Raw genomic sequence first — 22,758 nt, 5'->3', positions numbered from 1 at the left:
TACTTCCTTCAGTGAGGTATCTGAAGCCCTGCCTGATCATTCTTTATGCCCGGGGCTTTCTAGTCATTCAGTGAGCCATACAAAATGCTAACAGCAAGAAGACAGTGAATTCACAGTCAGGGGAATAGCTGGTACTGGGTGGCCTCAGGCTCGGGAGTGTCAAGCTCTGGATGCTATTATTGTCCATGGTCTCCTTGCTTCTAACTTGGTGCCAGGAGTCCAGCAAGAAGCATTCAGCATCTGTCAGTGGTCAGTCTTAGACAGTCATCCCTAGAGCTTTATTCTCCACACCATTTGCCCAGCTGAAATCACTCCACCGAAAATCTCAATCAGCCAACAGCAGGCATTAGACCTAGTGTCCACCATCTCGTCTACCGAGAGATTAAAAAGCAACGGGTGACTTTTATGACTTCGCCTCTGTCATTGAAACAGGCTGATTATGAAATTATGACCTACCATTCTCATTTTGGAGAAATTGACAAGGCCTTCCTCAGTAAAGTTCGGTGTTCCCTCTTCAATAAATGCCAAGTCTGTCAGGTACATTCCCAGATAAGGAACGGCTGGGGGGTTACAGCTGCAAGACCAAGAGGCATTGTTTTTATGCTTGTTTATGCAAATGTCGACTTCCCTCCCCAGTTTAATAGAAAGCAATTATGCTGCTTCAGTCTTACAGAATAAAGTTTTTAAATTTCATTTTCAGAAGCATACTTACAATATGCAGAGTTTTAAATACATCTCACAATAGAACTTAATATAAAATTACAGCCATGCTTTATATCTGTTTGAGACAATGCATGGACCGGTACTAGTCCATGGCCTGTTAGGAACCAGGCCGCACAGCAGGTGAGCAGCGGATAAGCAAGGGAACCTTCATGTGTATTTGCAGCGGCTCCCAGTTTAGCATCACTGCCTCAGCTCCACTTCAGATCATCAGGCATTAGATTCTCAGAGGAGCACTAGTTCCTGGTGCCAAAAAGGTTGGGGGCCGCTGTATACAAAACACTTCCTAGCAGGGTTTGTTGGTCAGGGAGGGGTCAAATCATATAGAAATCTCTATGCCCTCACCTCATTAAAGTGCAAACATTCAACCTTAAAGAACTGGGTGGGAAAATCAATATGATTAGAGCTTGTAAAACTTGTTTTCTGTTTTAATTAGCATGTAAGTGTTTTTGATGTAATTAGTTTCACAACTGCACAATAAAGTGAGACCTTCTTTACTTTTTTGATTTTTTGAGGTGGGGTACACTGGGTCTTCTCAGAGTCTAGAGCTAAGAACGCAGACCTTTCATCCAGAGAGAACTGGGTTTGAGTCCCAGCTTTGACCACATACTAAGTGACGCTGGGCCAGTTCTCTCAATTGCAGTTTCCTCGTGTGTGAAATGGAGACAGTAAAATTTATCTCTCTAGTTAGTTGTGAGGCTTAATAAAACACATCAAGTACTTAGCATAGAGTCTGTCATTTAATAAGTATTCAGTGAATAGTTAACTGTACTACTGTTGTTGTTATCACGATGAGTCTGTCTTTCACTCATGGCATCACAGGACTAACATTTTTCCAGAGTAAGTCAAGTATGTGTAGTAGATCATAAGAAAACCAGCAGCAGGAGAATACATTATTCTACTCTACTCTACTCTATTCTATTCTATTCTATTCTATTCTATTCTATTCTATTCTATTCTATTCTATTCTATTCTATTCTATTCTCTCTTTCTCTTACACTCACAGAGAATGATCAAGCAAATAAAGGCAAAAAATAGATAACAATAATAAATAAGTACTGTAATATTCACATTTTAAAAATCACAGGATAACATTGTGCTTAGATTAATAATTTTTAATAGTAAAAGATGGTTTGATTTACTATGGTGATATTTTCTTCCTATTTGGAAAACTCTGCATACCATGAGTATATCCATAAGACATTTACTATAATCACAGTATTCTAAATGAAAAGGAAAATAAAAAAATACCTAGATTTTGGAAGTTGTTTCCCATTTGTTTCTTTTCAAAGTAAAGTAGGAGGTAGGCCATTATTTATATGCTATATAAATTATTTACTATATTGCTGAATTACAGCTAATTTAATAATTAAGACAGACATACTTTTTAAGGGTTTCTCTGAGATTTTTAAATCTTCCTTCAGATGAAACAGTCTTCTGAAGCTTATCCATTAGAGCTTTTGTCTAGGAAGAAACAAATGACTGAGTTATGTCATGAAAATACTCCTATGGTTTGATAAAACAATGAGCTACCAAAAAATGCTCAATTCTCTTCCACAGTGGCAGGCTTTGGTACCTTTGCCAGACTGTTGTGATGTGATATGATCTGTGTGATATATGAGTTTCCAAGTACAGAGATGGGGCATTATGTTTAAATTTGATGTAAAAAAGAAGAAAGAAGGAGGAGGAGGAGGAGGAGGAAGAGGAAGAGGAAGAAGAAGGAGAAGGAGGAGGAGGAGGAGGAGAAGAAGAAGAAGAACACGTGGATAAGAGAAAGTGACTATGCTTACTCATTTAGCCAAAAAGATAGGAAAATGTGTAGAAAAGAAAAATTGCAAAGCATGAGAAAGTCAGACGTTTAAAGAACTGAAAAGCGTGTGTTAGATAAGGGCACACCCTTGAAAGAGAAGTCTCCCATCAGGACAGTTTCATGATCAATATTTTTGAGTGTTAATTTCCAGATTGTCAAAGCACACATTTAATTGCTTGGCTATTGACCACCTAATATCCTCTACTCCAAATCCTTTCTTTTGTGATCATCTTCATCAATTTGTGAGAAAGGTATAACTGATACTTACCAAGAAATAAAATTGTTAACATTGGTCTGGACTTTCCTCCACGAACATAGGAGAATGGGGTGATGATGACCCATTCTTGGTAACACCCCACCCAGGCAGCTTGGCTGGGAGAAGCACTTCGAATGCCTGGGTGGAGGCTTCTCAGACTACCCTGTCCCACAAGTATGGAGGGACCGGCCCTCCCCAACATCCACTGACACCCATGGAGAAAGCCAGGAGAAAAAGCAGGGAAAAAATTATGATTTAATTTGAATCTTGAAGTTATCCGAATGATAGGCATGAGCAAGCCGAATCCAATTAAAAGAAAATGAAGAAAGTTCTATTTCTGCACGTCTAAGGTATCATGCCAAAACTTTAAATCTACTACATAAATGACAAAGAAAGGGGTCAATATCGAGGCCATTTTTCTCTAGGGTTTGGCCCTAAGGCATTTGTGCCCTTACTTTGAGAGAGAAAGAATGGATTCACTAGACATCATTGTGTTCATTTGGAATCACTGTGTTCTAATTCAGAAAACAACTCCTGACTGTCAATCACATTGTTTGAGGTTGTCCTCATATACACTATAATCAATGTTTTGGGTTGTATTTTCTCTTCTAAATTAACTATTTAGAAATGCACATGAGTAGAATCAATTAAGTGATAAGAACACAGTAATCACTTACGTTGGCACCTTTCTTTGGCAACCGAGCTGCTCATTTCAGTTAATTATTTCCTAATTAGTAATATTTATCTTGGCTCAGGTCTCCCAGCCTCTCCTCTTCTCTGCAGCGGGGTGGGTTGCACATTGATGCTCACCTGCTTGGACACCTTGGCCCAGGTTTTCTTCAGCCTGTAGATGGCACTTCTGTTTAAGGCCGAGGTGATCTCCAGCACCCCATTGTAGTTGTGCAGGCATCGGCAAATGTCCGCCACCGCCACCCACTTCTCAATTGCATTGGCACGGGAGCTGACATCGGCATAATTCATTATCTGGGAAGCCACCAGGTTACTCATCTGAGACAATGGGAAAGCCAAGACAGGTGGCTAAGAGCCAAAGGCCAAACACCTGAGTTACCTACACAATGTCACTAAAGTAGGCTGCGGAGGGACATGGAGGGCGTGGTCCATATTTAGACAACGTTCTGAAGAGACTAAAGTCTAACAATAACAAACTAATGAGCACTTGTTCATCCTCAGAATGAAAAGACACATTATTTGGAATCAGCTTGTTGAGGGAAGAAGCGACTTCATTAATCACTAATTTTGATGGAGTTATTTCCAACAATTACTGAGGAAATGGAATAGAATGAGGTAACTCCAGAGGAACGGAAGCCTTTGCAGATAATGGGTTTCACTTCTGGGGGCCTCTCCACATGCCTCTTGTCCCTTGCCCCCTAACTGTGTGGGATATTTGCTCAGGGAAGCCTCAATTACTACAGAGAAAGAAATTATTTGCCCTCAATCAAATAATTTCTAACCTGATCAACTCTCAAACCGTAAACACATTGGCACAGGGGAAGATAGAGTATTTTCTCCTTTTTATCTGGCTGATTTTTTTTCTACCAGTAGTTAAAAGGACCTATAGTTTCGAGGCTAAGTACCGTAATTCTACTAGTTAAAGTCAAGAGAAAAAGAGGCGGCTTAAGAAGCTTAACACTTAGATTATGGAAGGGGAAAGGGTAAATAGGATTGATTGCTGACAAAGGGAATATGGGGTCTAATCTTATATCTGTACACTAAATCTGATGCGTATAAGCATTATTTGATGATTCCTTAGGTACTTAAAACTTGCCAGTGCCTCAGAATTATCATTTCGCATATTCATTTTAAAAATTCTGTATTGTGCATCTACTATAAACCAGGCATTCTTTTAGATTTTAGGAACGGAAAGACAAATCAGCATCCCTGACCTCAAGGCACTGAGCCTAGCTAGGTGGGAAGGTGTGTATGTGGGGGCGGAGCGGGGGGGGGGCGTGGGGGACAGACATAAAAAAGTAAATACCACACAGTGAAATGCAAAGTCTGCATGAAATGCAAGCAGCATGCAGCATCTGACCTAGTATAAAGAAGGCTTCTGGAACGAGGTTGTGGCTGCACTGAGTTCTAAAGGATGAGTCAGAGTTAGCTACAGCTTTCTATCAAGATAGAAGAGCATTTTCACAGGGACAGAGGTGAAAGGCACGGCATAATGGAGGAAACGGCAGCCATCTGAGAAGCTCAGGAGGTCGTGAATGACAAGGATGACATGTGAGGAGGGCCTTTGTAGGCTGGGTTGAGTAGTTGGAACTGTATCTAGAAGGTGAGGAAAAGCCACTTTGACAGATTTTTGTCAAAGAAAGTGATATAATTAGATTAGACTTTCAGAGAAGCTATTCCTGTGACTCTGCATGAGTGGGCTGGAGGGAAATGAGAGGGCAGGGGCTGGCGAGTTAGGAGTTCCTGGAGGAAAAGGGTGAAAAGCCAAGTCAAAGTTATGGCAGCGGGGGGGGGGGGGGGGGGGGGGGGGGGAGACTGATATAGATTTAGAGTTCACTCATATGCTGGTGGGGCAAGGGGAGGTCAGGGAGAAGATGGGGTCAGAGATGACCTCTAGATTCTGTGCTTGGATGAGTGAGTGTGTGGGGAGGCCATTACCTGAGACTCGGAACAGAGAATAAGATAAGGAAACAGGCTTGGCAGGTCTGGGGTGCTGATGACAGTTCATCTGCAGCCTGTTGAGGGCACAATGCAAGTGGCCATCCAAGTGGAGACATGTGGGTCTGGAGCCTGGGACTGAACCTCTGATTTGAGTGTCCATTATACCCCAAGTGTATGTATGGTGCGGGCAACACAGGTTTATTTTCCACAGCAGGGGCTCTCCTTCTCAGAGAGTGGCCTACACGGGTCATGTGTCCTGTTCTTTCGGCAGCAGTGGCATTGATGATCACTATGTGATAACATTCAGTCAGCACATAAGAACTCTGCAAGTACTCTGTACAAAAGCTCCATCTTGGGAATATACACTGTTTTGTATTTTGCTTCTAAATGACTTATTAATTTACCTTAGGGATTCCTGGTAGTCTTTTTTTCCCAAAAAAAAAAAAAAAATCACTATTGCTTTTACTGTAGTTTAGTGGAACTGCAAAAGAAGCCTTCCTGTTGCCTGAAAAGGCCTGAAGACACTCCCACATCCGTGGATCTATTACAAGACGAAGACCAGCAGAATAGAACAAAGTAGGAGGTGGTGGGTATAAAGCAGCTCCATCTCACTGCTGGAGAAAAGCAGAGTGGAGAGATGGACCGACAGCTGGTCACCACTGCACACAGCAGCACTGTAACTATGTTCAAAGAGGTCCCTTCCAACCCTGGGATGTAATTTGAGCTGAACGTTCAGTAATGAGGAGGAGGAGCTGCATCAACCCAACGTTACTGTCACCAGCACTACCTGGGGCCAGCGACACAGGTGCTATTTATTTTGTTAGAACTAGACAATCTATGACCACAAGGTAACGATGCTTTTGATGAAAATAATAACACAATCTATGCATTATTGAGCACTTACCAGACCTGAGTACCATCCAAAGTGAACCTCCTGCATCTGGAAGTTAACTGGAAATTATGACATCACTGTGAGCTCTTAGAGGAGATTTAAACATGTCTTTAACATTCTATCAGTTCTGTCTTAAATGTGGGTAGCTTTACTATAGAGAAAGAGTCTTAAGACCCTGATATTCATCTTCCCATAGCACGCCCAAGGTTTTTATAGTTACTCACATCATTGAAGTGTTGGCTGGTTTTCATAATGTAAGGTGTTCTTTCATTTTTATCCAGCTTCATCCACCCCTGCCCAAGAAACTCTCTGAAAGTACAAAGCAAAATATAAAATCACTTAAATTATTTTTAAATGGTCAACTATTGGTGTGAATAATTATTTTTAATATTACATACATTAAACTTGACATTGCCCAACACCTGCTGCTGCTAATAATCTCAAATGAATTTTAGCTCAACTCTAGAATTTCACTTCATACAAAAGGGTAAAAGATTTTTCAGTTTCCAACTTTGTCCCTGTTAAGATCATTATAAAAGCTTCTCTGAAGTTGAAAAACAATGACCAACACGAGAGGAATAAAGAGGTTAAACACTAATTCAGAAACCAAGATGATTTTCCTTGGATTGGTTTTTAAAAAAATGGAAGCCTTAGTAGAAGGTCCGAAAAATCCATCGCTATCAAAACTGTTAACCAAGAACAGCGTGTTTTCCCCTTCTATGTTCTGACATTCTCCAGGCAAATGTCCGTGGGCAGTGGCTCTCCTTTATTCACCCCAGAGCCCAGAACAGTGCACTGTGGTAAGGGCTGAATAAACACACACCTTGTTACCACTTAACAGACCATCACACAATGAAGGCGGTTCCAGTGGTGAGACCTCTGCCTGGCCAAAAGTCTGTCTTCTAAATAACATCCCTCTGCTCCTTCACCTCACCCATGAGCAGATCACCAGATAACAGCAAGTGATGGACGATCAAGATGGAGCATATAGGAATTATTTTATGTAGCCATTACAAAAAATAACTTGAAATAAAATTACTGTGACTATTCTTAATAAAATTACTCTGACTATTTTTAATTGATTGAGTCCCTGTGCAAGTTTCTTTGTCCCCTACTGTTGGCGGTACTGCTCCCATCCTGCGAGGCTGCTGGACATAAAGGTGTGCCAGTTCCACGGGTGAAAATAATTGGTAGATGTTCACACCAGCACAAAGGGGACAGGGAGGAGAGGTGGGGAGGGTCCCAGGAAGAGCCACACCAAGGGCCACCACAAAGGTTCAGGCTTTGCTCTTTCTCCTCCTCCACTGAGGTCACACTCGGCCCCTTCCTGAATCCTCACTGCACTGAAGGGTAGTTAGGAGGTGCAGGGAAGAGGTGCTGTGCTTCCTAACTCAAATCTTTGAACAGTCACTGGGTTTGCTGATGTGGCCAATGGGCCACATTCCTATTTTATTTCATTTCTTTCACGTTCATGGATTAGTCTATGAGTGCTGGAAGAGGGGAAGGGACAGAAGATAAAATACACAAAAGTCTGCAGGGGCATCCTCCGTCTCTGCCTCTTATGCCTCTCTGACAGAGCTGTAGCTCTCACCCTCTAACCACCCTTTGATCATCCACCCTGCCATGCCTGACCCTCCATCCTCATGGATGTCCTCTTCTCTATAGACGACATGTTCATGTCCCTTGCCCAGCCCCTCCCTTATCTTCAATTGAGTTTTCAGTTCATAGAGGACATGTGCCAACAGTTGCCATTTGTCCAAACAAAGGCCTTGTTTGTGGGCTTCCAAATATGACGGCTGGAAGGGGCCTTAAAGAGCCTCCCCTTACTCTATGCAGAGGAAATTAAAAGGCTGTATGATGAGTCTCGAAGCTCAGCAATACTTGATTTATGCAAGTGGGGAGGAGAATTTACAGAATTTACTGAAGATCAGTCTTTCTTGAAGTTTCGGAACACCCAGAATTACCTCATTGAAAATAGTTTCCTGGGCCTCAAACCTGCTAGAATCAGAATCTTTGAGGGAGGTATCTGGGAATGGAAATTTTTAACACATTTCCCAAATGATTTTAGGCACACTGAAATTTGAGAGCCACAGTTACAGCCATACTGAAGTTTCTGTAATGCAAAGATATGAGAGTAAAGAGAAATTTCCAACCTCTGGTAATCGTGGTACATACAGAAACACAAGAGTAACCATCTTGAGAGTCCCCAATGTTCCCAAATCAATATTTCCAACATAAACTGGAACCAAAAGACATTTGGTGGAAGGAAATCATTTTAAGATTAAGACTCACACCTCTGCACACACATCTGCCTTAGGAATAATGTCAACTCTAAGCCGGCTATTCCTGCCTGAGAGGGGTCTGCAGCTGTGAGGGTAGCACTCACTCGTAGGGAATGCTTCTGAAAATGATGTGATCCAGGAGGGTGATCTGCTCAGCCAGCTCCATGGCTGACAAGGTCTCGAAGCACTCGGCCTTCGAACAGTCCATCTGCAAGAGATGAGGGGGAAATGAAACACAGGAGGGAGGCTCCTGCCTGCTCACTGCAGCTGCTGAAGTACAAATTCATCAAAGATTCTAGTTATGAAGAAAATGGTGGAAAGCTCAGAACTATCAGCCAACATCAATATCATGGACCAACTGTCAAACCCCATGCCAAATTTGATTCATCCTACAGAGCTTTGTCGATAGAACGAACAGATGGCCAAGCACTCAGTTATCAGTCGCCAGCACGTTGCTTGCCTTTGAGAGGTAGTTTGCACATAACTGTGCTGGGTAAGACCATGGCTGAACTTACCAATTGAATTATATCCTCTAATTTTAGGTGGATATCATCTTGATCATCTTGTGAAAGAGCCCTAAAAAAAAATCAAAATATCCTCCATGAAAAAAAAAAAAAAGGACATGCCAAGGATAAAATGACAAAATGCAGTTCAGTGTTCCCTGGGTGAAAAGTCAGAGGGTTTGGGTCTGTGAGGCTGTGCTGGAGGCTGTGGAGCCATGGGCTGGAGACAGGTGGTCAAGGAAACAAAATCACACATGGTAAAGGCACAGGAGGATCATCAAGAGAGCTGACTTATAACAAGGAGCCAATTTGTTATGTAAATAAAACACACGTCGCTGAAGTGAACCTGAGGGTGATCTGGTGCACTCTATGTTACCAAGAGGAAATACACCATGAAATCGGGCATCCTGCGGCACTGTCAGTCAGAGATTCTAAGAGGCCTGAGTGCCCCATCTGTGCTCCTCTGTTTTCTACCTTGACCCTCCCTTATTGATGCTGAAGTAGAAGATGCAGAGTCACCCCTTCCCCACTCATACGTAGGCCAGAAGCTCAGGGGAGCTCAACATGAGGCAGAAGACAGCGGGTAAACTCTTCCCCCTTGCTTCCCAGATGAATTTTCCTGAGATTTGGTGCTGCATCCCCACATATGGCATTATTCAGCTCTCAGTAAATTTTTTTTTGGTAAGTGATGAATGAATGAATACATAAGATAATTAATACTGAAGTGGGTACTGGTTTCAGAGTGGGAGTGATACGTCATGTCCAACAGAAGTCCAGAGTCCAGAATTATACTGATTATATAACTTGCCATCTGAGGCAAGCATTTTAAGTTTTCCAAAATGAAAGCACAACTACATATTAAAATATTAAAATGTTTAAACAGTTCCAAACCACGTAGCCTGTTTGCTGGAGGAAGCTGGGTTCAAAAGAAATAATGATGTGATGTTCTGTTGTGTTTTGAGTGTATTAAAACAAAACTACCACCATCCAAAATACAAAATCAACAGAAATGGGTTACTGTATGCCCGTGACATGCCAGGCATGTGTTACACATCTGACATACATTAGTTCTTGGATCATAAAAAGTCCCTTCAAAGTAAGCATTATCATCCTGTATTACAGACGAGAAAACAAAAGCTCAAAGAAATCAACTAACTTGCCCAGAGTTTGACCCGACTATGCTCTCCTGTTACTCCTGCTTATCTTAAGTAGACTTATGGGAGGCAGCTTTTCAAGGGTCCAGCATAGAGCACACATCAATTCCCTTTCCTCTATCTTCCTCCCCTGTTACAAAGGCTCTCTGCTGTTTAACAGGAACCAGAGTCCTTTTAGATTATAGGAGGGGCAGTCCTCTTGTCAACAATTAGCCCTATAATTTGTGAGCAGAAAGAAATTGTCCTCATATGGTTGCAGGGCAGATTAAGGTGAGGAAAAAATACATAAACACAACTCTTTCTCCAAAGACCATTAAATCACACTTCTGGATTACACACGGGATAAAAGTAACTCTTTCCTAAAGTGTTTGTCATTCTTTCCACTGTAGTCCAGGTTGCTGGAGAGAGATCAGTGGCCACAAAACTATGTGTACCCGCAAAAAAGATCTTTTTTATGGGGTTGGACAATATCATTCCCTTGGAAAGAAATGGTCAAGAAATTAGTTAGCTCCTATCAAATGTTCCTCTCCTCAATGATCTTACCCTAATGTTCCAAGATACATTCTGGTCCCACTAAGTTATTTAACAATTGCTCTCTTCATAAGAGCCTACTGATGCTGTTTGGAGCTTTGTGAGGTTTGAGGGGAGGTCCTCTTTTTATAACCCGAACTCATTCCAGTTGACATTCCAAGAAGTCATTGTTTCTTTTTGTTTTGTGGCATGTTAGTTGTCTAACAGAACTACACTGCATAGATTCAGAAGCCAACTAGTCAGACAATGTTGGAGGGGGGGTGGAATTTTAGAAATATAAAAGTCTTGAGCAGAGGTCTTTATTCACAAACAAGGCAACAAACTACCTACGCAATTAAGCTTAAAGTAACCCCATGTGAGACTGTGTGGCAGAGATGGTTTATCACAGAAAGCTTTCATTTTACTGTAATCACGTAATATATGTTTAAATACATGTTTTATGTTTACATCTCACTGTTATATGACTTGAATGCATAAAAATCTCTAATGTCAGGACTACATTTAACCACAACATGATGTTTTTATCTCTTGCAATCATAACTCAGATTCACTGGGAGGTATATTCAGAAATGTTCCCTGTAGATGTGAAGTCCCCTCTACCTCTGGTCCAGTTCCAAGAGAGGATGGATTTGCTTTTAGTGTTCTGACTGCCTTAAAGTTTTCATGAATACTCCAGGATCCTGGGTTTCCCACACATCAATCAGTCAGTATGATTAGTTTAATATTCATGCATTTATAACCAAACACCAGATTTAAAAAACTCAAAAGGAAATAGGATTATCCAAGTTCTGTGACTGGAAAATACCTCCTTCAAATATAGAAACCAAGTAGTCTTCAAAACAGCCAGGAGCAACCCGCCTCTGTCCCTGAACTGGTCCGCACTCTCTGGGCCTCTTGCGTGCTGCTGCAACTGGCTGGCTCGTGCCCATGGCATGGCCTGCCCCAGACTCTGCTCCTTCTCACCTTGTGAATGGTTTAACCTTCTGTCGCTTCAACTTCTGGGATCCGCCAAGCATGGCTTTTATTCTCTCTAGGCTTACTTGAGCCCATTGCTACCTATGCTCTGCTTCATTAAAAAAAAAAAGGCAGATGTCCATAAATGTATAGAAACCTTTAATACTAAAACCTCCTGGCCTTGACTGGAAATCATTTCTTGTTTGTTTCCAAATTAAGAAATAAACTAACAAGAAAATCATAATTTTCAGGGTTGTTAAATAATCCTTTTGATTTCTATTTCTTTCCCATATACTCCATGATTTCTCTTTCCATGGAGACTTCCAAAGGATGGCATTCCTTTAGTTGATGGTTATATCTAGGTCTTACTTCCTCCTCTACTTTCTAATCATTCTGACATGATTTTTAAAAATATAAATATATATATTTCATACATATAAACATAAATATCTGATATGGCAAGTTATCAAAAACCCTAAAAACTTAATGTATTATTTATTCCTCCTATAATCACATTCTTACATGCCAAGAACGGGACTCCTACACATAGCACAGGTAGAATGAACTACCTGGCAGGGGAAATTCAAGCAAGAATCAATAATTTCCTTGCACCTGGATTTTTTTTTTTTTTTTTGCACAAATGTACTCACTGGCTTGTTGGAAAGATAAGTTAGTGCCCCAGAGACCTAGCTGACCCAAACTGGGACTCAGGATCCGGCTGTCTGCTCAGCTAATGGGCTGGTGACCCCAGAGATGTGTGTCCGCTTTGGTTGATATGCTTAGGGCTAAACAAAAACTTTTGTTTTGGTTTGGCTTCACAAGAAGAAAGATGGTCAGAGGTGGGAGAATGGATAAGGTGGTGTAACACTATGCTGCCAACCCCTACTTGGATCTGCTGGGTGGGTTTTGAATTCTTATGGCAAGAGATGTGGAACCAGGAGCTGTTTTCATCAGAGACTGAGGCTCTGGGTTGAGTGAGACTGCTCTGGGGCCCAGATGGCACAGAGATGGGGGCAAGTAGCATCTTTCTCAGGTTTTTGGTAGGGAAATGGTAGTTTCAGAAAACCATCAGGCAGCATTCTCAACAGAAATAATGGTGGCACTGAAAAGGTCTCTCCTTCAAGTGGCCTGGGGACAGTGAACTTGAAAAATGCTTGGGTTTGTTCCTGAGCAGATTTCTTGGGACTTTTAGTTAGAATGCTTCGGGAAGACTTTGCAAGGGACTAGAATTCTGGGTGCACAGCTGGGGGTAATCCATCAGTGAAATTGCTTTTTTTGTTTTGTTTCTTGACTTTTTTTCTTTTAGAAAAAGCAGTAAGTGGGTTATGACTGTAGGTTTTTTTTTTATTGTAACAACTATATTGAGATATAAATCACATAACAAACCATTCATCCATTTAACGTTTTTTATTGCATCCACATTGTTGTGCAATATTAAATTGGGGTTTAATGTTATTATAATCTCTTTTGTACAGACAAGGTGATGAAGCCCAAGGAAAGTTGAGTTTGACTAAGATCTAGTCTGCTTTTACTTAGGCCATATCACCTGGATGGCAGAAACTTTTTCCCAAGAGCTATTCTCAGTGCTTTCTAATAATAATAATAACAATAATAGTATTAGTAATAGTAATAACAAGTGTAGCTGTAATACGAGTGGTTATTATGTTTCAGGCATTGTGTTAACCTCTTACACATATTATATCGTGAAATCTTCACAACAATCCAATGACATAGGTACTATTAGCCCCATTTTATAACAAAGAAACTGAGGTTTAGAGTGGGTTAAGAAACTTGATAGCTACAAGTGGCTGAGCCAAGACTTAAAGCTGGGACACTCTGCAAAAGCTAGAATCAGGGTCTGCTCTCGGTGATATACTACCAGGCTGTGTCATCTACTGAAATTTCTATTCCTTATTGATCTGACACCTCTAAGTCTTAGGTCATTTTTTCGACAAAGAGAATTTGCACATCTTAAGCCTGATTAATAAGAAAAATCTGGGATGATAAATAGGAATCACCTTAAGTGCCAACTTCAATTAACTAGTAGCGTCAGTCAACTGAATTCTGCATTTATTGGTACAGCCAGGAAGCTTTCGGGATTGATTGGTAATGTCTGGTACGGATGTTGTGAGGGGCTAGACAACATGAGGGCTTTATATCTGCCAATCCTGACAGTCTTTGCCAGCCTGAACAGCCTCATTTCTCCGACAGCTATCCAGTCAAATGTCTGAGGGCACAAACTCCTAGAACAAAGTTTTAAAATGTAAGTATTTTAAATACAAAGAGTATAATAAATTGTTCATATGAACAGAAAAGGAACAGTAATTGCTCACAGATAAAACTACTGAAACCAGGTTTTATCTGAAAATGTATTTATAATTTTTAAAATCTGAAAATAGACATAGTAACAGAATCCTGAGCTTACTCAGATGTTTTCATAGAATGGAAAAAGTAAAGAAGGCCCTTAATAGTTTCCCAAGGTTGCACTAACAAAGAACCATTAATTAGGCTGCTTAAAACAACAGAAATTTATTGTTTTAGGGTTTGGGAGGCTAGATGTCCAAAACTAAGGGTCAACAGTGTGACCGATGCTCCTTGAAACCTGTGAAGGAATCCCTTCTGCCTCTTCCTAGCTTTCCGTGGTTTGCCTGCAATCATTGGCATTCCTTGGTTTGCAGCTACGTAACTCCAATCTCTGCTTGATGTTCACATGGCATTCTCTCTGTGTTTCTGTCTTCACATAAGAACACCAGCCATGTTGGATTAGGGGCCCGCCCTACTCCAGAATGACCTTGTCTTAACTAATTACATCTGTGATGGCCCTATTTCCAAATAAGGTCGCATTCTGAGGTGCTAGGGAGTAGGACTTTGACATATTTTTGGAGTGGAGGTTTAGGACAGGATTCAACTATTACAGTTCCTAGATCAAAAAAGAGGCTAGCTATGAGATCTTGAGCAAATGGAGCTAAGAATGCCTTATGGGCTAGTTGTTAAAACGTTATAGACCCACATCTGGCATTGTTGAATCGGAAGGGACTTCCAAAAAAGATGGTGGACTGAGCTAAAGTGTACTCCCCTCCATACACAAACATCTGAATAACAAAGAAACAAAACAGTGAAGCTTAGAAGAAAGATTCTTTCTAGAGGTTGCAAATGAAGAGGGAACTAGAAGTCAGAATAGTGGAGGAGTACCATGTCCCAGCAGATAGATGCTGGGCTTCCCACCGCCAAGCAGAGACAGACCACAGAGCTGTGAGTGAGGTGGAAAGCTATAACTAAAATGTCTGCACTGATGGCTGCCCTCCTTATGTAGAGTAAACTAGAAAAAGATTCACCCATCAGTTCAAGAAGCTATAAGAAAGCTTCTTGTTACCTGCTTGGATATTGAGTGGGCAGACACAAACAAGTCTCTAATGGGAGATGTATGTGTGTTGTGGGGGCAGGGGTAGGGGGGAGAGGGAGGAGTCTAAATTTATACCACCCACATGATGTGAAAATTCCAACCTGGGATGGTGACAATAATTGGTCTAGGACCAGTGAAACAACCCAAAGAAAATGCGTAACTAGTCTAGAGTACCACAAGCCAGGTGCACAAGACTCCCACAGAAACGCTACCACCCTGCTCATAAATACAGGCTTATGATAAACAATTAGAACCCACGTGAGGAAAAAAAAAATCTATCTGCCAATGCTTGCCAATCTCTCCGAAAGGATTCTTAAGGCTTCCTTCCTTTTGGCTTTTGGTTCTACAGTAAAGCACTGTCTGCGCACACAAATAGGAGCAATGGCACATCACACAAGTTATGTTGCCCAGTGCAACATCTTCCTGAGGCAGTAGGAAAATGAAGGTGATAGGTAAACACTCTACCAATGAGAATGGAACCCTTGCTGCCCACAGGAGTCTAAGATATATCCCTCAGGTTCGATAGGATCTTATTTTCTATGAACATAGCACAAATCAAACAATGTCATTAATAGGCACCTGCAATTGCCTTTACCTCAGGATATTCGCTGTGGCTTTCCTTTCTTGGGGAAGAAGGTCTGGGTCTCGCAAAACTTCTTCTAGCAAATTTAGGACGTTCATCTTTAGTTCATTGTTGAGTTCAAAATCCTGTAAGATAAAATGGGTCTTTTTAAATTTTAATTTTGAAGTGTTTGGCTCCATGATATGTGACAATGTTCCTTGTGATAAATTGTCTAGAAGCTACGTATGGTGAATAAAATGTGTGGACCCTAGACATGCCTCCAGAGATTCTGATTTAACTGGTTTCAGATGGGGCCCCGTTGCTGGTGTTTCTGACAGGCTCTCCAGGGAGTAGGAATTCCTTAAAGAGATATGTGCTTTCCTTAGCCTGGAACGCTATGCTTTCTCTCCACTTTTATTTGTATTGATCTTTCAGGTCCAGGAGGTGATATATTCTTTCCCAGGGGCCTTCTTTGGCTGACACTTTTGTGCTTTGCTTTTGTGTTTCACAGTGCCCTCTGTCATAACTTACCATATTGTAAGGGCTGATTTAATTATCTAGACCACTGGACCATGAGTAAGATCAATAACTGGGGCATAGCCATAGCTCAAAAAAAAAAAGTTGCAAATAAAATCTGTCATTTGGGCAGTGACTTGAATGCAGAACTTCAATATAGATATGCTAAGGGCTAAAGAATAAATGAACCTCTCATGGACATGGACAATAGACTAGTGGTTACCAGAGGGTAGGGGGGAGGGGGGATGTTGACAGGGGCAAAAAAATATTTAAATCATTTCTTCAAGTAAAAAATAAATTAATTAATTAAAAAAGAACAAACGAACTGCACAAACTGATGGGGCTGTGTCAAACCAACAAAGGAGTGAGATTGAAGTGGAACCCACTGGGCAAAGTGTGAACAATTTCAGCATAAAAATGAAAATTAGAATAATAAGTAATAACCAACCAAATCAAAACTACCTACAAGTCCCTACTGATGCTCACAAACATATCAATCAGTAAATACATAAAGATGGTGGAAGAGAAAACTGTTTTGTATAGTGGAATTCCAACTAATAAATGCAAAGGAATAAGAGAGTTAGAAAGTCACCATTTTCATCCAAAGCAGTAATAACTGATCAGGCAAGGGTCATGAATAAAAATGCTGAAATTTATTGAAAGCAATTAATAGTGTCAGAGTACCCCTCCCCCCACTCCACACACACACACCAGAAATTACTTATTAATTACGAAGGGAGAGTCTGGAGACACCACCTTAACCGTGTCATCAGAGTTACCATCCCCAACCAAGGAACTAACCAACATCATGTACCTACCAATGAGATACTCTGTGAAGAATCATCACTTAGTATTTTTGTCCCAAATGCATAAGTTTACACTTGCCTTTTGAGGAAGCACTGACCTGTACTCTTCAAGAATGTTAATGTCGTGAAAGAAAATAAAAACCTGAGGCGCTGTCCCAGTTTAAAGGACACCATCGGGACCACAGCTAATCATAACTTGTGAACCTGTATCAGATCCGGGACCAAGGGAGACATGCTATAAAGGGTATTTATTACTGGGACAACTGGCAAAAATCGAGTCTGGACCAGGTACTAACAGAGAGCATTCTATCGATGTTAAAATTTTCCTGAATTTGATCACTTAGTGAGGCTATTTAAGAGCAGGTCCTTGGTTCTTTGGGGGCGGGGGTTTGGGGTTGGAAGGAGTACAGAGAGAGAGAATGTGCAAGAAAGGGAGGGAGCATACAAATGTGGTCAATATGTTAACTACTAGCAACTCCAGGTGTGTATCGGGGTACTTTTATTAATGTTCTGGCATTTTTCTCTGGATTTGAAAATTTTTAAGAAGTTAAAAAAAATTAAGAAGTTGTAGTTCTTGCACTCTTTATTAAATGTATTCCTATAAAACACCAACAGGCAGCGAGCTGGGATTGTCAGGTATTCAGAGATGAACTGAATGCCGCAAAGGCTGTTTTCAAAGATCTTACTCAGTACGTGCAGTCGTGAGTATGTGTTTCTCCTCCTGCATTTTAACTTTAAGTGATTGTGAAGCACTGATCCTCGATTCTTTTAAATGATTAGAGAGACATTACTAATTGCAACAAATCCAATTTAAAAAAACATGCTTTTATTATATCTAGTAAACTAGGGGCATAAAGGTCTATAATTTCACAAATTGCAGACAATGCAGAAGTCTAACCTAATTTGGACTGAATATTTTTGTCAGAACTGTATAATCAATTTTTCTTACTATTTCACTCTCACCTTTTGACAATCAGTACCATTTCTTTGGGAATGGGAAGCACTGGGGCCCAGGGCAACACAGATATTAATATCGCTTATCAATCTTAGGCCTTAAAATATTTTCCTAAAATTTCACCCATATTGACTAACAGCTTCTTATCTGTTCACTTTTCTTTTAAAATAAATGCAAGAAGATAGCAATACCTTGCTGTTTTTCACTTGGTCCCACCCTCTCCCCCATTTCGAGATAAAGGGAATAATGTTTGTAAACAGTTAATGATATCACCTATATTTCAATCTTTGTGCACTACGAAAGGACTTATCAGCCACCGGAAGTCTGTTTTCTTAATGAATATTTTATATTTATTAGTGAGATAACCTGCATCCTCCTTTAGGAGTCTCTAATGATGTAAATAATCTGATTAGCATAAATGGATTAGTGTGAAGGACATCAGGCCAGTGTTTGGACCTTGCTGAGGGCTAATTAGTGGTGTAATCAACAAGCACCATTAAGTACTTACAGTGCTTCATCCTGGGCTCAACAGGGGGACTGCTTCTGAGACCCTAGGAAGGTAAGTTGTGTGGAAGGTCTGGTTAAGGAAAACAGAATTTAATTTTATTATTCTGAGCTCTGGGAAGACTAGCTTGAGAGACACCTTTGAAAAATTGGTGAAATCTGCCCAGAATTGAAGCATGATAAATGGCTACAGGTGAATATTTGCTCTGCTGATGACACATCTAACATGAAGCAGATTACCTAATGATGGCTGTTATGAAATGTAAAAATTCTCGCTCGTAGTTTTCCTTTACATTTGCGCAGGTTTTTATCATGTCCAAAGTAACTTCCTGTATAGGATTTCAGTTCTTCCTCCGCTGACCCAGGGACAGACCAGGCAGAAACCATGATCTCATCTCTCCAGGGACCACTGGGCTGAGAGGAGACATGGAAGGGGTGGTAGCGTGGGGACGAGAACACAGGTCTTCCAGGTGACTCGAGAAGAGTCCTTTACGCCTGCCCTTGTCAAACCATCAGGTGCCCGTGAATCACCACGGATTCCCATGCAGCAGGTCTGGAATGGGGATTGAGATTCTACTTTTCTAACGAGCTCCTGAGTGATGCTGCTCACACTTGGAGTAGCAAGGCTTTGCCTTTTTTTTTTTTTAATTCATACAAAACACAACTCCTCAAAAACTGACTAAATCATCTGACTCCTCTGATCTACTACTTAAAGTGTATAATTTTCTCTTTTACTAATGAATGTAAAACGCAGAATTGGCCATTTAAAAGTCTGTGTTAAAAACATACTAGCTACTGCCCAATAAAATGAAATCTGAAGCTAAAAGTCACTTGCCCTGTTTAAATACGGAGGTAGGTTATTCATAATAAGCCTGCCTGACAGCTGTTTTGTAACTATCTGGAATCTAATGTTTTACTGCACTTCTCCAGGCCCTGAAATAGGAAATCAGATTATTAGTGTAGTAGATCTTCTCCAGGCCCCTTCTGAGAGGCAGCACTCGGGGTGTCCACAAGATGGCGCTCCTGAGGTACATGGCCATTCGGGAGCCGCTGTCACCTTTCTGGCTGTGTGCAGAGGGAGCAGGGCTCTGAATAGGGAAACTGCCTGCTGAGGTTATTTGCTCCAGAGGAGCGAATTCTGTGGCACTAAGAGGAACTGAGGCGTACAGTGAAATTATCATAGCAACAGTTCATTTAGGTTAGTTTTGTGTTCCAATTTATGAAGCAGGGATAAGAAGACAGGAAATTAGAAAAAAGAAACCGCCTTGCCTGACAAAGGCAGAGAGTGCAGAAAATGTGGAACTTTCACATTTCAATCTTTTAAAAGGAGACTATAGCCCTTATTCTTTCTATAATTAACCGAGTACCTCAATGTATAAGGTTTTGCGGGGAGAGGCAGAGAGCAGCAAACGGAAGTCTGGGTGGATGGGTAGAGAAATGAAAGATTAACCAATGAAATCCAAGGAGAGAAGCTTGAGACGGGGGCATCTAAATGCAAGCAAAAGCATGGTAGTGCCTCACTGAGTCATGGGAGGGGGGCTGAGCCTGGAAATGGAGGTGTGGGAACCCTTAACCAAGAGAGGACAACTCAAGGAAGTGTCAAGGAATGAGGTGTGGCACACAACAAACGCTTAGAAACAAGTTACCAAGTGATGATGTTAGAATCTTCCTCAAGAGATAAGATATTGTGAGATGAGGATATTTTACCAAGATTTTATCGATGCTACTCAAATACATTCATAAATGTTTAGAAAGTCAGTATTTCCCCTAGGTTAGAACAACTCCTAGGGCAATTATTATAACTAAGACTTACTGAGAATTTGCCACATGCTAGGTGATACTTTAATAACTGTATTATCTAATTCAACCCTCAAGAGCAACATAGTTACAATCATTATTATTCCCATTTTACATGCAAGGAAGTCAAGGTACAAAGAATCTTAAGTATCTTGTCCCAAGTTGTAGCAAGTGGCAGGCCCAGGACTCAAACCCAGGAAGTGTTGGCTGAAGCCTGAGTGTTTAATTGCTATACCACATAGACTCTCCAGAAAAAGCAGCTATCAGTGATTTAGTGCTGGTGCCTTGGGCTGAAAGACACATCAAACAGTAGCTGGTTACCATGTTGCCTAGAACTATTTCTCACCTATACTAACAACCATTTGAGATAGAGATCTTGATGCTTAGGTCTGCATTAATAAGACTAAATCCTGCAACAGAAAAATAATCTGTGAGGCAATAAATCAGATTCTCCAGCACTTTAAAACTAATCCCTGGTGATAGTTTAGGTATCTTGGAAATTACATTCATTCTTTCAGGAAAGCAGAGTAATCATTAGTAGTATACTAGGTATGGCCAAGGGAATTCTAGTGGGAAATCTGATTCAATAAACACCGTTTGAGGGTAAAGAGAATTATGAAAGTAATTTTCTCGGTGTAATCAGTACAGTGTATTCCTAGCAGTGGCCAGAGTTTTTAAAAGGAAAGTGGAGATACTGCAGAGGGGAGTAAAACCATATAAATAATTTTAAAACCTGGGCTCATAAAGAAGGGATTTAGGCTCAAAAATAAGAGCCTGGGATTTGACTTAAAGATTTTCAAGAAAATGAAAACATGCTACTGTTTTCTGTCTTGAGTACAGAAGATGAAGAATTTAATGTAAATTGTGGTATAGATTTAGGTTAGATCTGGGGCCATTTTATCAACTGGGAAACTGGGCAAAGATGCTGAGTGATCCTCCCAAGATCTATGCAAATCACTCCTGACAGCTCCAGGAAGCATTCCTCTGGATTCCTCGTTTTCATAAACTATAGAGATAACAAGCCTCAATACCAGTGTGGTTTTCAGCTCTTTTGAGGAGGGGAACCTTATTCAGAACTTTAATAGCACAACCCAATCACAGGGGAGATTGTGCTGGCTAAAATCTGGCAGAGACCCTGCAGAGCACCTACTCGGCCTTGTCTACCCACCACCACTCCTGTAATGCCGGCCTTCTCATCACCTCTGGACAACCTTGACTCTGATCAGGGTTTCTCACTGGGAGCGTGAAAGGCAGGGTTTTCCAGCATTTCCCATCACCTAACTACGAAAATATTTTAAAAGCCTCTTTGTTTGCCACTACAGAAAGAACAGCCTAATTGAAAAACAAGGAAAGGAATTAAGTCTGGAATGAAACCCTACAAGCAATACTATAGTAATTCTAAACTTTCTAATACCTGTTCAACACTTACTAGTTATTAATTATTCATAAGGTTCTAGAATCTTCAAAGAGAAGCAATATATAGGAAATGTGTACCTGACTATCATGTAAGAGCTTATGTACCAGGAAAAGGCAGTAAAACCCAGATATAATTAACCTGCAAATTTGGTAAGCACAGGTGATCCTGGTGGGCTCTCAAACATTTGTTGACTGATGGACAGAAGTTCGTGGGTAGGGTACTTGACTTTGCGACAAGTGGCAATAAGCGACCTAACTGTTCTTAGTTTGGGAAATTATTTTAGCAGATGTGAAGTGGGAGGCTACCAGGAGAAGGCACAATGCAAAATGTGGAAGATATGTTTGAACGAAAATAACTGGGAAGAGGCAAATGGCAATGAATGACACCAACTCAGCAAGAAGGGAAAAACCATGAAGATGATTTATTCGATCATTCTCTAGCAAATGACTCTGCATTTGAATGACTTGCTAAAATTCAGCCTCTAGACCTGAACAGCTGTGCTTATAAGAATTTTAAATACTGCCCCACAACCTCGAAATCAGATAGCTCCCATGCTTACATCTTTAAGCCTCAAAAGAGTAAGCAAGTTTAAGAAGCATTTATCAGAAAAAGATAATTTTTTCCAGATGCTGTGCTTTCCATTGGTTTCTAGATAGGCGGTTAATTGATATGGATTATACCTTTCAAGACAATGACAAAGATTGGAGGGCAAAAAGAAAAAGTTTGGAAGGGTCTGCTTTTAATCCTAATTTTTTTCCTAGTTAATGAAGGCCATATGGCAAAATCATCATCATCATCATTGTCATCGTCATCATCACCATCATCTTTGAGTTCAACTCAAATATAAGTCTTAGGAGAAGACTAGAAAGTTGTCTATAAGTTATACTTTGTTCTCCACGCCCTGATCCACAAGAGGGAAAAAGATGGATAAAGAAAGCTGACAGGCAAACTGTACATCCTCCCTTTCCCCATGGAGAAGGGAGACTCGGAGTCACGGGAATGGGGTAGAAGTAGAACATCTGACGTTCACTCAGGGAGAAGTTCTGTGCAGAGATATCAGGAGAT

The 22,758-nt window shown here is 40.8% G+C and overlaps 1 protein-coding gene across 1 annotated transcript in view; it reads right to left on the bottom strand.

Annotated features, from left to right (window-relative positions):
- RASGRF2 (Ras protein specific guanine nucleotide releasing factor 2) overlaps nucleotides 1–22,758 on the bottom strand; it is a 206,815-nt gene that overhangs the window by 6,367 nt on the left and 177,690 nt on the right. Inside the window, exons 19-25 of the mRNA XM_011377581.1 lie at nucleotides 15,732–15,844; nucleotides 9,107–9,167; nucleotides 8,696–8,799; nucleotides 6,534–6,618; nucleotides 3,597–3,794; nucleotides 2,105–2,184; nucleotides 457–574 (exon numbers count right to left, since the gene is read on the bottom strand). Coding sequence (XP_011375883.1) covers nucleotides 457–574; nucleotides 2,105–2,184; nucleotides 3,597–3,794; nucleotides 6,534–6,618; nucleotides 8,696–8,799; nucleotides 9,107–9,167; nucleotides 15,732–15,844 — 759 coding nt within the window. The remainder of the gene's footprint in view (nucleotides 1–456; nucleotides 575–2,104; nucleotides 2,185–3,596; nucleotides 3,795–6,533; nucleotides 6,619–8,695; nucleotides 8,800–9,106; nucleotides 9,168–15,731; nucleotides 15,845–22,758) is intronic.

Source organism: Pteropus vampyrus, unplaced genomic scaffold (genome assembly GCF_000151845.1).
Source record: "Pteropus vampyrus isolate Shadow unplaced genomic scaffold, Pvam_2.0 Scaffold11, whole genome shotgun sequence".
NCBI lineage: Eukaryota > Metazoa > Chordata > Mammalia > Chiroptera > Pteropodidae > Pteropus > Pteropus vampyrus.
The sequence above is the reverse complement of the archived record's forward strand: the minus strand, read 5'-3'. Positions and strand labels throughout refer to the sequence as shown.